Raw genomic sequence first — 15260 nt, 5'->3', positions numbered from 1 at the left:
TGCATAAGCCTACTAGATTTTAAGCCCTAGAATAAAGAAAACAATTTATATTTTAAAATGATATGTTTTGTAGACTGAATTATTTAATCAACCAACATTTATTTTTGACAGCAAAAACTAGGCAACAACTATGGTTTTACCAACATGGAAATGTAGTTAACAGTGACATTGAGCAGAAAGCTTGCATATAACCAGTTTTGACAGCTGCTGATAAAAAGTTAAATGATCAGCATCGATTGATGAGATGAAACAAAAACTGGAGATTGGTATCGGATGTTAAATTCCTGATTGGAGCATCCCTAATATTCAAGTTGACGGTGTTTAAAAAAACTAATGTTGATGATTAGTGGGTTGAGATCCTGTCACAAAATGGACAAAAACAGGTACACGGAGGATGGTAACATTTGGATATGAAGAAGTGAAAACTTTGTTTCACTGTTTATATATTTATTTGTTTGTGGTTGAACTGAAAAAAGGTCTTTTTAAATGGTTCTTTTTAAGAGGGCTCAAGTACGAAAAACCCAGTAGACTTTTTGCAGTTGAACGTGTGGAAAACATTACCATCATAATTGCAGTTCAAATCGCAATTTCAATATTTTTCAAAATAATCGCAATATTACTTTTTGTCCAAATCGTGCAGCCCTAGTGTGTGTGTGTGTGTGTGTGTGTGTGTGTGTGTGTGTGTGTGTGTGTGTGTGTGTGTGTGTGTGTGTGTGTGTGTGTGTGTGTGTGTATACACTCACCTAAAGGATTATTAGGAACACCATACTAATACTGTGTTTGACCCCCTTTCACCTTCAGAACTGCCTTAATTCTATGTGGCATTGATTCAACAAGGTGCTGAAAGCATTCTTTAGAAATGTTGGCCCATATTGATAGGATAGCATCTTGCAGTTGGTGGAGATTTATGGGATGCACATCCAGGACACGAAGCTCCCGTTCCACCACATCCCAAAGATGCTCTATTGGGTTGAGATCTGGTGACTGTGGGGGCCATTTTAGTACAGTGAACTCATTGTCATGTTCAAGAAACCAATTTGAAATGATTCAAGCTTTGTGACATGGTGCATTATCCTGCTGGAAGTAGCCATCAGAGGATGGGTACATGGTGGCCATAAAGGGATGGACATGGTCAGAAACAATGCTCAGGTAGGCCGTGGCATTTAAACGATGCCCAATTGGCACTAAGGGGCCTAAAGTGTGCCAAGAAAACATCCCCCACACCATTACACCACCACCACCAGCCTGCACAGTGGTTATTTCAGGCAAAGTGGCTCTTCTATCAGCTTGAATCAGTCGGCCCATTCTCCTCTGACCTCTAGCATCAACAAGGCATTTTCGCCCACAGGAGTGCCGCATACTGGATGTTTTTCCCTTTTCACACCATTCTTTGTAAACCCTAGAAATGGTTGTGCGTGAAAATCCCAGTAACTGAGCAGATTGTGAGATACTCAGACCGGCCCGTCTGGCACCAACAACCATGCCACGCTCAAAATTGCTTAAATCACCTTTCTTTCCCATTCTGACATTCAGTTTGGAGTTCAGGAGATTGTCTTGACCAGGACCACACCCCTAAATGCATTGAAGCAACTGCCATGTGATTGGTTGATTAGATAATTGCATTAATGAGAAATTGAACAGGTGTTCCTAGTAATCCTTTAGGTGAGTGTGTATATGTATTTATGTGTGTGTGTGTATATATATATATATATATATATATATATATATATATATATATATATATATATATATATATATATACACGTGGTTAGTCATGGGACATGTATGGCATTAAAAATTTAAAAAATGGCATTAAAAAAAGGCATTAAAAAGCATTAAATTAAATTAGATTTGATGATACCTGCAGAAACAATAATTAAAATGTTTTTTACTTTAAATCTTTGCATCCGCTAAGCACTGGTTTGCTGTTTGATATGGCTCCCATTTACTTGCATTGTATGGACAAACAGAGCTGAAATGGGCTAATAAAAGTCTTCATTTCGGTTCTGCTGAAGAAAGAAAGTAAGTCATACACATCTGGAATGGCTTAAAGGCAAGTAAATCATGAGGAAATATTTTTTTGGGGAGAACTAACCCTTTAACTACATATTGTTTTGCTAAAACAACATGCCACACAAGGACTTCTTTAAACAGTTGGGGGTGATGATTCTAGCAAATATTTTAACCAGACTTGGACCAATCCATTGAGACGGGCAGTTTGAAAGATATGAAGCAAACTTTCCAACTATACATTACTCGCAAGCAGGGTTAGGCAGATTACTTTAAGTATTCTGAGCTGAGTACTGAATACTCTCTCTTAATTGTTTTCAGTAAATTATTCCAAATACATCAAATAAAAATGTATGCATTCAGAATACAATAATACTTTTAGAATACATATTTACAGTTGAAGTCAAAAGTTTACATACACTTAGGTTGAAGTCATTAAAAAAAAAATTAACCACTCCACAGGTTTAATATTAGCAAACTATAGTTTTGGCAAGTCTATTAGTACATCTACTTTAATTTTTCCAACAATTGTTTACAGACAGATTGTTTCACTTTTAATTGACTATAACACAATTCCAGTGAGTCAGAAGTTTACATGCACTAAGTTAACTCTGCCTTAAAGCAGCTTGGAAAATTCCAGAAAATGATGTAAAGCCTTTAGACAATTGGCAATTAGCTTCTGATAGGAAGTGTACTGATGTAGTTTTAGGCCTACCTTTAAACTTAGTGCCTCTTTGCTTGACATCATGGGAAAATCAAAAAAACGTGGACCTCCACAAGTCTGGTTCATCCTTGGGAGCCATATCTAAATGCCTGAAAGTACCACGTTCATCTGTACTAAGTATAATATAATCTCCTAGAGACAGGTAGACCAGTGTCTATGTCCACAGTAAAATGAGCCCTGTATCGACAGAACCTGAAGGGTTGCAAGAAAGAAGCCACATCTACAAAACTGCCATAAAAAAGCCAGACTACATTTTGCAAGTGCACATGGTACAAAGATCTTAGTTTTGTGGGAAATGTCCTCTTGTCTAATGAAACAAAAATTTTACCTTTGGCCATAATGTCCTTCGTAGTTTTGGAGGAAAAAGGGTGAGGCTTGCAAGCCAAAGAACAAAATCTCAACCGTGAAGCATGGGGGTGGCAGCGTCATGTTGTGGGGTTGCTTTGCTGCAGGAGGGACTGGTGCACTTCACAAAATAAATGACATCATGAGGAAGGAAAATTATGTGGATATATTAAAGCAACATCTCAAGACATCAGCCAGGAAGCTAAAGCTGAGCTATTCTTCTCACCACAGTTGTACATAGCGGTTATCTGAGTTATCGTAGGGCTTTGTCAGTTCAAACCATTCTGGCTATTTTCTGTTGACTCCTCATCAACAAGGCATTTCTGTCCACAGAACTGCTGCTCACAGGATGTTTTTTTTTTTTTTTTTGCCACACTTCGGAGTAAATTCTAGAGACTGATGTATGTAAAAATCCTATGAGATCAGCAGTTACAGAAATACTCGAACCAGCCCATCTGGCACCAACAATCATGCCACGCTCCAAATCACTGATCACATTTTCCCCATTCTGATGGTTGATGTGAACATTAACAGAAGCTGCTGAAACATAATTGGCTTATTAGATAATTGCATGGATGATTGTTGGTGCCAGAGGGGCTGGTTTTAGTATTTCTGTAACTGCTGATCTCCTGGGATTTTCAAACACAACAGTCTTTAGAATTTACTTAGAATGTTGCCAAAAACATCCAGTTAGTGGCAGTTCTGCAGATAGAAATACCTTGTTGATGAGAGAATTGCCAGACTGGTTTGAACTGACAAAGTCTACAGTAACTCAGATAACCACTCAGTACATGCTATTACAGTACTCAGAATGCTATTAATAAATAAGGAAATAAGTATTGAACTCGTCAACATTTTGTTTCAGTAAATATATTTTTAATGAAGCTATTCTCATGAAATTTTCACCAGCCATCAGTATTAACTCAAGAAATCTGCAAATGTAAAGAATTCACAAAATTAAAGTCCATAAAGTGGAATGACACAGGAAAAAATTATTGAAGATGTCAAGAAAAAGTAGTTCTCGAAGACAAGGTAAGGCAAGGAACCAGCTGAAATCCATAAGTAGTTAGAAAGAAATTATACCTCTTATCTTTGCAAATTAATATCAGCTGGAGACAGCAGGTACCATCGTCATAGAGAAAACAATAGGCAATGTGCTCCACCGCCATGGCCTCTATGCACGCTCACTCCGCAAGACTCCATTACTAAAGAAAAGGCATGTCAAAGCTTGTTTAAAGTTTGCTTCAACTCATTTGGACAAGCCTATGAAATACCGGGAGAGTGTAGTCTGGTCAGACGAGAGCAATCATACTACACACCATGTTTGGAGAAGAAATGGCACTGCACATCACCCTAGAAACACTATACCAACAGTGAAGTTTAGAGGTGGAAGCATCATGGTGTGGGGCTGTTTTTCATGGTATGGTACTGGCAGACTTCATATAATTGAAGGAACGATGAATGAAGCCCTTTACCGAGAGATTCTTGAGAAGAATCTGCTGCCATCCACCAGGATGATGAAGATGAATTGTGGGTGGACTTTCCAGCAGGACAGCGCTCCAAAGCAAACTCTCAATTGTTTCAGAGAATCAAGGTGTTAGAATGGCCCAGTCAATCACCTGATTTGAATCCAAATGAACATTTGTGGAAAGAGCTAAAGATCAAGGTTCACAAGAGGGACCACCGGAATCTTCAAGATTTAAGACAATATGTTTATTAGAATAGGCCAAAATCACACCTGAATACTGCAGCGATTAATTTCTTCATACAGGAAGCATCTTGAAGCTCTCATTACAAACAAAGGCTTCTCCACTTAGTATTAAATACATTTCAGTAAGCATGTTCAATACTTTTTTCTGTGTCATTCCTCTTTATTACACATAACTTAATTTATGTACTTTAATGTTTGGATTTCTTGAGATAATACCTGGTGAAAAATTTCATGTGAATAGCCTCATTGGAAATATATTTACTGAAAAAAAAATGTTGACTCGTTCAATACTTATTTCCCCCACAGTATATGGTGAAAGATGACCTGTAGATGTTCTTGTCAGGTTTCATGAAATTGACCTGTCTGTGTGCCTCTCATATGGCTTAAAAAATTCATAGCTAGTGTGTGCCCACCTGGCATAGAAAGAATATGCCATCATATTGTTGGCTTCCAATATTTGCTTTCAGTTATATTATCAAATCCAAAAATCCCATTTTACACTCCTGATGTCTAGTTTATATTTAACAGTGGCCAAATAGAACATTTGTAGTTCTGAACAAGATGTGTGTGTGTATATCATGAACGTTTCATGGATTATTGTGCATTTTGACATTTAATTTTCAATTCATTATTATTGTTTTACTTAAATGTTATGGAGCAGTTGTGGCTGTGCAGTTCAATGGTCATTTGCTTTCCCAGTGTTAATTGTGTGTTGTGTATCCTCAGCCACTGGAGAAGCAGAGCTGCACTCCTCACTGGCATCAGATGGGTCAGGAGAAGCTGTGGCAACGGAACTGTCTCACCGCCCTCTCTGTGCCCAGACGCTGTATAGCAGTGGCTCGTGGGAGGGTGGGAAGAGGTGGCAGGTACATCATGTTTTTCTTCTTATCTCTTCAGTGCATCCATTTAACCTTTTGTTAAAGAAGTAGCTCTAGTGAGGACAAATGTACTAGTTTATCACCATCCTGTTTGTAACTTAAAGTAGAAAAGTTTTTATGGTTTTTATACCAGGGTTATTATTTTGAATATTTAGTTTTTCTTTGTATTTTAGTTTTTAGTTTGTCCTTTTTTAATGGCTTAATTTTCATTCGTTTTCACTCTATGACAGCTTAACTCTTTTATTTTAAGTTAAGTTTAGTTGTTCAGTACAATTAGTTTTTATTTAAATTTTAGTATTTTAGGGCTACCAAAGTTCATAGTTTCACCCTCTCTGAAAATTCTATGTTGTATTCCATCAGGGTTCTTTTAGATCGCACCTCCTCAGATCTGGACCGGGCCCTGAGACACCTGGATCCTGACATTTTTTATCCCTCCTCTGGCTCTAGTGTGCCTATCCGCCTCGTCCATACAAACACAAACTCTCAAGTCTTCTCCAAATCAAACCCTCAGTGCTCACTAACTCAGCTCCTGAGTGACATTCAGGCCTGCAGGTGGAAATTTTTCCGCCCTCGGCCACAACAGACAAATGTGAGGGAGGAGGATGACAAGAAAGGGACTCCGCAGCTGGAAAAAGGTGGAGGGGCTTCTCTCTCTAAAAGTGTGTTAGGTGAGTCATCTGTGTTGCAGTCTTAAACAGGATTCATGTTATAAGGAAGGTTTATATATCTGTGTCGAACCTACACCGTAGGCTCCACATAGTTACTAATGTGGTAGTTTACCTGTGTTGGTGTGTCTGCATAGTTCTGTCAGTACACAAGTCAAAATGCTAGTGAATTGAGAGAAAATGCCTTCAATTTTGAACTAATTATACATTTCTTAAATAAACAAAAGTAGTGTTATTTGTAGATTTGTTATTCGATTTCATCAAAGGATGTTACCAGGTTGAGATTTAGTTAAATTTCAATTATTATACATGTTGTCTGCAATGCAGAAGGAAAATTAAGCAGGCATATAATACATTGTGTTGCTTAAATAATACAAAATATATACTGGCAAACAAACATCATCAAATTAATAACTACCTTATTTTCCGAAAAATAGTCACTTTTTGTTTTCATTATCTGAAAGGTTCTTCGACTTAGTCCTATGCTACTTATATACATAATTTATATGTAAGCGATGCCGGCTGATCAAGCACGCGTATACAAATGAAAACATCAGTCATAGAGACGGTAGAAGTGTTTTAAAGTTGCAGATTCAGTTTATTTTGCCATTACAAAGTACTTTATGCAACCAGTTTAAATATTTTGTCCATCATAACATAGAATTATTGTTCTAACAAATTCTACACCGCTATCAAACAACTCCTCACATGCCCATAAAATGACGTTTCATCACACTCATAAAAACATTCAGTCAGTGAACCAGATAATTAATACATTGCAAAGAGGGTTGCAAATATTAGAAATATCCACAGTCGCTAACATTAATGAATGAATAGAATACAACAGACATATTGTTTGCCGACCAGGGTTAGTCGATGAGAAGAGTCTTGGTTGACCAATATTTTTGGTCGGTTGGTCGCAGAAAAAACTCCACATAAAAATGACAAGCACCGGTATTGGCGCTGGTCGGACGCTAAGTGGTACTATGGGGTGATTTTCGTTAAGCAGGGTTAGGGTTAAGCCTACACAATAAAGCAAGACTCCTTATTTTCAAACTTTGAACTTTATTTTAACTAAAAGTTCAAATGAAAGCTGGTTTTACAATAGTTGTCAACATCTCTCTGGCAAGGACCTACTTCATCTGTGCATTCTCTACCGGTCGGTATTTTGTTATCTGGGAAAATACATCATGTGTGTGAAATTTTTGTTCCCTCGTTCACACATACATGTATGTACACACACACACACACACAGTGCATCCAGAAATTATTCACAGGGCTTCACTTTTTCCACATTTTGTTACGTTACAGCCTTATTCCAAAATTCATTAAATTCATTATTTTCCTCAAAATTCTACAAACAACACCCCATAATGACAACATGAAAGAACTTTGTTTGAAATCTTTGCAAATGTATTAAAAATGAAAAAAATCACATGTACATAAGTATTCACAGCCTTTGCCATGACACTCCAAAATTGAGCTCAGGTGCATCCTGTTTCCTCTGATCATCCTTGATGTTTCTACAACTTGATTGGAGTCCACCTGTGGTAAATTCAGTTGATTGGACATGATTTGGAAAGGCATGATTTGTGTGCCTTTCCAAATCATCAAATCAGTGCATATCAGAGCACAAACCAAGCCATGAAGTCCAAGGAATTGTCTGTAGACCTCCGAGACAGGATTGTATCGAGGCACAGATCTGGGGAAGGGTACAGAAAACTTTCTGCAGCATTGAAGGTCCCAATGAGCACAGTGGCCTCCAGCATCTGTAAGTGGAAGATGTTTGGAAGCACCAGGACTCTTCCTAGAGCTGGCTGCCCAGCCAAACTGAGCAGTCGGGGGAGAATGGCCTTAGTCAGGGAGGTGACCAAGAACCCGATGGTTACTCTGACAGAGCTCTAGCTTTTCTCTGTGGAGAGAGGAGAACCTTCCAGAAGAACAACCATCTTTGTAGCACTCCACCAATCAGGCCTGTATGGTAGAGTGGCCAGACAGAAGCCACTCCTCAGTAAAAGGCACATGACAGCCCAGCTGGAGTTTGCCAAAAGGCACCTGAAGGACTCTCATACCATGCGAAACAAAATTCTCTGGTCTGATGAAACAAAGATTGATCTCTTTGGCCTGAATGGCAAGCATCATGTCTGGAGGAAACCAGGCACTGCTCATCACCTGGCCAATACCATCCCTACAGTGAAGCATGGTGGTGGCAGCATCATGCTGTGGGAATGTTTTTCAGCGGCAGGAACTGGGAGACTAGTCAGGATCAAGGGAAAGATGAATGCAGCAATGTACAGAGACATCCTTGATGAAAACCTACTCCAGAGCTCTCTGGACCTCAGACTGGGGCGAAGGTTCATCTTCCAACAGGACAAACGACCCTAAGCACACAGCCAAGATAACAAAGGAGTGACTACGGGACAACCCTGTGAATGTCCTTGAGTGGCCCAGCCAGAGCCCAGACTTGAACCCGATTGAACATCTCTGGAGAGATCTGAAAATGGCTGTGCACCGACGCTCCCCATCCAACCTGATGGAGCTTGAGAGGTCCTGCAAAGAAGAATGGGAGAAACTGCCCAAAAATACTTGACTTGAGGCTGTAATTGGTGCCAAAGGTGGTTCAACAAGGTATTGAGCAAATGTCGTGAATACTTGTGTACATGTGATTTTTTTTTTTTTATTTTTTTTTTTATAATTTTTAATAAATTTGCAAAGATTTCAAACAAACTTCTTTCACGATGTCATTAAGGGGTATTGTTTGTAGAATTGAGGAAAATAATGAATTTAATCCATTTTGGAATAAAGCTTTAACAACAAAATGTGGAAAAAGTGAAGTGCTGTGAATACTTTCCGGATGCTGTATATGTGTGTGTATATATGTATGTGTGTGTGTATATATATATATATATATATATATATATATATATATATATATATATATATATATATATATATATATATATATATATATATATATAAATATTAATTGCAATATCCAATTACATCGGCAACCCCTGGGCTGAGGGATTGGTGAATATGCTTACTTTTGTGATTTTGCATTGAAAATGTATTTATTTAAAAACGAAAAACTTAAATCAAATAAATTTAATTCAAGTGCACTCCAAAAGAAACAAAAAAGCAATTTAAAATAATTAAGTGATAAAAGAATAATAAATATACACCTTTCCATTTACAGTCAGGCAAGAATCCTTGACATCATGGCAGAAAATTACTTGCACAAATGAAGACATAAAAACAATTATAAATGTAAAAATAATAATTATAATGATGATAATCACTGAAATATAAATCATGGTTCAAGGTGAATGTGTTTTTGTATTATTTTATACATTTTGTATTTTATATAGTTTGTATATTTACAGGCTGCAGAGTTGCCTTTACAATAAACTGCTCTGTGGAAATAAAGCGAACTCAAAACAACTCCTGAGCTGCGACGTCTGAGGTCAACACGATACTGTTCTTGCAAAAAAATCAAATAAATCGGAAGACAAACAAAGAATGAGAAACTTTTAGATGCACGTGTTCCACGAGACTGCACGCCTCCATATCAGCGTGTCATACATGCACATAGACAGCTTTTCTGTAATAATATAATAAAGTTTGTTTCTTCAAGCGCGTGTCTGTGTGTCTACAGGCAAATTATTTGTAATGTTAATTTGATAATAATAGCCTAATAATATTTTAATACATGGAGAAAACAAGCCAAATATCATCTTGACATCGTCAAAGGTATCCGCTATTGGTGATCACTCTGACCATTGTCGATCCCCGAGATCATTGTCTGTAGGCACAACCCTGTAATGTAGAACAGTGTTTGCAATTTTACTTAAAACATTCTTTCTCAGCCCTGGAACTCAAACCATTTTCTGATGCCCCCAAAATGTGTTCAAGTAATTAATTACAAAATGTATTCCTACTAGTCGAGTAGGAACATTTTTGTTTGGGTGCAGCCCTGTTTTACCCTCGGACTAAAAGCTGTTTATTTGTATGCTGCATAGGGTTACAGATAATATAAACCGATGTGGTTTACTTGTCGCATTTCTTTTATGAAACGTTAAAAGAATTTGAGAAACTGTTACACAGGATTACTTAAGAAAATTCTCCAGTTTAAAACAAGCCCAAAAACATAGTGATACGATGTGTAGATTCTGAGTTATCGTAATATTCACAGAGTGCGTTTGACATCTGAATCTGTCAAGGAGTTCTAAAACCTGTGAAGAGAAGTCAGGCGGCTGCTCATGGGTCCAAGTTCCTGCCGCATGCAACTTCCGTCAGGGTGACTTATACAGAGATGCGACTTCTGTTTTTTTTTTTCCTCAAACGCTATTTTATTTATAGTCAGGTACGATTTTATTTCTGGAAAGTACAGTACTTAGTTGACCAACACAAAATAGGTGTCGCTTCAAAGCTTGGAAGGTGGATTTAAAAAAAATCTCTATAAAAAAAAAAAAAAAGCACATGCAATAAAATAGCCTCTTAACAGGTACTACTTCATTTATTGACAAATTAGAAATGTTTAGTATTCATAAGATAGGAAATGTGGTTAACTGCACTCCATACTGTCAAACATATGGTCAAAACATCATACAGATCAGAAAGGTCTCTTAGAATAAAATAAATAGTCACTTGCATACCAAAAATATGTTGGGGGAAAAAAAGCTTTCTAAATTGTAAACATAATTTTGTTTTTTTTTGCTTGTAACTTCATGAATCATAAACTGAATATATAAACAGAAGATGCTCCAGATTAAAACGAGACCAAATACAAATGTAATATGATGCATAAATCTTAAAGGGTCATGGCATACATATTTTTACATATTCTTTATTATATAATTTTATTATCATCCCTGAGGTCCACTTATAATGTCAGTAAAGTTTTTTTTTTGTTGCACCAAAACAGTGATAATTTAATAATATATGATTATTTTTCACCCTATCTCTGTCTAAAATCTCGTTTTAAAGCTATCTGGCCCTTTAAGATTAGTGTAAATCCCCACTGTTCTGATTGGCAAACTTTGTGCAGTCTCTCAAATACAGCCATATTTGAAACTCAATCTGAAAAAATGTTTAAATGTTCCCTAAAGCACAGCAACTATCTTAACAGTCATGATATTTGAAATATTCGTGAATGAAACTGTTTAATCATGGTTTTGGTAGTGTTTAACTGCCACATCTTTCAATAACAGTTACTTGCAAAGCTTGAATCATGTTGTGACTGGTTCACAAGCAATCCATGCTGATATGAGCCATAAACACATACTATGCATGCTGAAATGTTTAATACGGTCCATGGCTTCAACCGACAACAGGCCAAAGCAAATACACTGGTCTTCACATCTTAAGTGTTTGTTTATTGCCAACAGCAGAACGAGACACGTTTTTAAAAGTTGCACTTGTACCGCTCTTAAAATGCACCGGTCATCGCTGGAAATGCATCGAAGTGATTAAAGACATACACTCACCTAAAGGATTATTAGGAACACCTGTTCAATTTCTCATTATTGCAATTATCTAATCAACTAATGACATGGCAGTTGCTTCAATGCATTTAGGGGTGTGGTCCTGGTCAAGACAATCTCCTGAACTCCAAGCTGAATGTCAGAATGGGAAAGAAAGGTGATTTAAGCAATTTTGAGCGTGGCATGGTTGTTGGTGCCAGACGGGCCAGTCTGAGTATTTCACAATCAGCTCAGTTACTGGGATTTTCACGCACAACCATTTCTAGGGTTTACAAAGAATGGTGTGAAAAGGGAAAAACATATGCGGCAGTCCTGTGGGCGAAAATGCCTTGTTGATGCTAGAGGTCAGAGGAGAATGGGCCGACTGATTCAAGCTGATAGAAGAGCAACTTTGCCTGAAATAACCACTTGTTACAACCGAGGTATGCAGCAAAGCATTTGTGAAGCCACAACACGCACAACCTTGAGGCGGATGGGCTACAACAGCAGAAGACCCCACCGGGTACCACTCATCTCCACTACAAATAGGAAAAAGAGGCTACAATTTGCAAGAGCTCACCAAAATTGGACAGTTGAAGACTGGAAAAATGTTGCCTGGTCTGATGAGTCTCGATTTCTGTTGAGACATTCAGATGGTAGAGTCAGAATTTGGTGTAAACAGAATGAGAACATGGATCCATCATGCCTTGTTACCACTGTGCAGGCTGGTGGTGGTGGTGTAATGGTGTGGGGGATGTTTTCTTGGCACACTTTAGGCCCCTTAGTGCCAATTGGGCATCGTTTAAATGCCACGGCCGACCTGAGCATTGTTTCTGACCATGTCCATCCCTTTATGGCCACCATGTACTCATCCTCTGATGGCTACTTCCAGCAGGATAATGCACCATGTCACAAAGCTCAAATCATTTCAAATTGGTTTCTTGAACATGACAATGAGTTCACTGTACTAAAATGGCCCCCACAGTCACCAGATCTCAACCCAATAGAGCATCTTTGGGATGTGGTGGAACGGGAGCTTCGTGCCCTGGATGTGCATCCCATAAATCTCCATCAACTGCAAGATGCTATCCTATCAATATGGGCCAACATTTCTAAAGAATGCTTTCAGCACCTTGTTGAATCAATGCCACGTAGAATTAAGGCAGTTCTGAAGGCGAAAGTGGGTCAAACACAGTATTAGTATGGTGTTCCTAATAATCCTTTAGGTGAGTGTATAGTGCATATGTGCAAAAGACTAACAACTAAAAATAGCACAGATGGGTGCAAAAACGGTCAGGGACACCTTCAAAACAACACAACAGCAAGACGAAACAGGATGAGGATATCCTGTTTAGATTCCTAACTTGATATTGTGTCTTTTAAAAGTGCCACTAGATTAATGATAACGGTCAAGAGCCATTCATGTAGTGCAGGTTTATGTAGAAAAACATTTAAATCCAGATAGGTACATGAATGTCTCCTGTGTAAGTCCCCTTTGGATGAATCTCCCATGACAGGCCCTCTCTCCTCTTCACCTGTGTCAATGTGACTGTCTGAGCACCAGTGGGCAGGGCCAAGGGTGCAATGATGAAAAATAGGCATTGATGTCTTGCTGGAGGCTGTCATATGCAGACGTTTTTGGTCCTTGTGATGTCAAGTTCCACAAATTCCGAATTAACTGTTTCAGCAGCCTGGTTTCAGGTCTGAAACTAGTTTTTTATAGTTCAATGACCTCCTATATGTCAAAAGATCAAGGAAAATTTGGATTCCTCATGTCATGACTATTGGTCGACCGATATGGTTTTTTTTTAATGGCCAATGCCGATATTCATGGGTGGCAGTCTCTGGTTACAAAGCAGATCAATCATAGCTGCTATTGTCTGTGTTGACGCATGGTTAACATTTTTGAGAAGTGCTCATCAGGCTACTCTGCAACCACCATAGCCTACAGTCATGTTCAAAAGTATTGGCAGTGACATAATTGTTTTGTTTCGCAAGGTTTTCTGCTTCAGTTGTTGTGGTGTTGATTCACATTGTTTCTAGTTTATTGTGCGGAGTGATCAGATGCATTTTAAATAATTGCAAAAAGCTTCATTGGCCAAAAAAATTTACTTTATCGCAAAAACCCAAATTTCACTGTTTTGGACCTGGAACAAAATGACCAGCTAACATAATTTCACTAATCATCATAGCAGCACATGGGAAAGTGTGAACGAGTACTTGTCAGGTGAAATCACTATCATTCTGATTGGATTTTAAGAGCAGACTGATTGCTATAAAAGGAGGGAAGAAGTGCTTCCAATCGTTGTGTTCTTGTTAGCAATGGTTACCTCTAAAGAAAGACATGCAGCCATAATCGATTTGCATCAAAATGGCCTCACATGCACATACCGGATCATCAAGAACTTGGGAGAGAGGTTCAACTGCAGTGGAGAAGGCTTCAGGACGTCCCAGAGCATCCAGCAAACACCAGGACCATCTCCTCATGAGGAGTCAGATATGGAATCGTGTTACCGCCAGTGCAAAGCTTGCTCAATGTTGGCAGCAGGTTGGTGTGAGTGCATCTGCACTCACAGTGAGGCGAAGTCTTTTGGACAGTGGCCTGGTGTCAAGAGGGGCAGCAAAGAAGCCACTTCTCTCCAAGAAAAACATCAAGGACAGACTGAAATTCTGCAGGAAGTACAAGGATTGGACAGCAGAAGGTGCAAAGTTATTTTCTCTGATGAAGCCCCCTTCTGACTGTTTGGGACATCTGAAAAATCCAGAGAAGATAAGGTGAAAGCTACCATGAGTCCTGTGTCATGCCAACAGTGAAGCATCCTAAGACTATCCATGTGTTGGGTTGCTTTTCATCCAAGGGAGTGGGCTCTCTCACAATTCTGCCCAAAAACACTGCCATGAATAATGGTATCAAAACGTCCTGCAAGAGCAACTACTCCCAACATTCCAGGAGCATTTTGGTGATGATCCGTACATTTTCCAGCATGATGGAGCACCATGTCACAAGGCAAGTGTAATAATGAAGTGGCTTGGAGATCATTACATTTAAATTTTGGATCCGTGGCCAGGCAACTCCCTGGATCTTAATCCCATATAGAACCTGTGGTCAATCCTCAAAAGGCGAGTGGACAAGCAGAAGCCCACAAATTGTGATCAACTCCGAGCACTAATAAGGCAAGAATGAATCGCCATCATTAAGGCTTTGGGACAGAAACTAATATCCAGCATGCCAGAGTGAAGTGCAGAGGTTATGAAGAACAAGGGTCAACACTGTAAATATTGACTTTACATATATTGAATATTTTTGCCAATAAAAGCCTTTAAAATGTATGAAATGCGTATCATTGTTTTCCAGTATACCATAGAAATATGTGAAATAAATGATCTACAAATACTAAAGCAGCAAACTTTGCAAAACATAAAATGTTTGTCACTGGCCACAGCTGTACACTGTAGGTTTGAACC

The 15260-nt window shown here is 38.5% G+C and overlaps 1 protein-coding gene across 1 annotated transcript in view; it reads left to right on the top strand.

Moving 5' to 3' along the window:
- Positions 1–15260, top strand: part of LOC127658875 (enhancer of polycomb homolog 2-like) — a 31204-nt gene that overhangs the window by 12256 nt on the left and 3688 nt on the right. Inside the window, exons 9-10 of the mRNA XM_052148415.1 lie at positions 5517–5656; positions 6029–6336. Coding sequence (XP_052004375.1) covers positions 5517–5656; positions 6029–6336 — 448 coding nt within the window. The remainder of the gene's footprint in view (positions 1–5516; positions 5657–6028; positions 6337–15260) is intronic.

Source organism: Xyrauchen texanus, chromosome 18, assembly GCF_025860055.1.
Source record: "Xyrauchen texanus isolate HMW12.3.18 chromosome 18, RBS_HiC_50CHRs, whole genome shotgun sequence".
Lineage (NCBI taxonomy): Eukaryota > Metazoa > Chordata > Actinopteri > Cypriniformes > Catostomidae > Xyrauchen > Xyrauchen texanus.
This window is presented reverse-complemented; position numbering and strand designations above follow the sequence as displayed.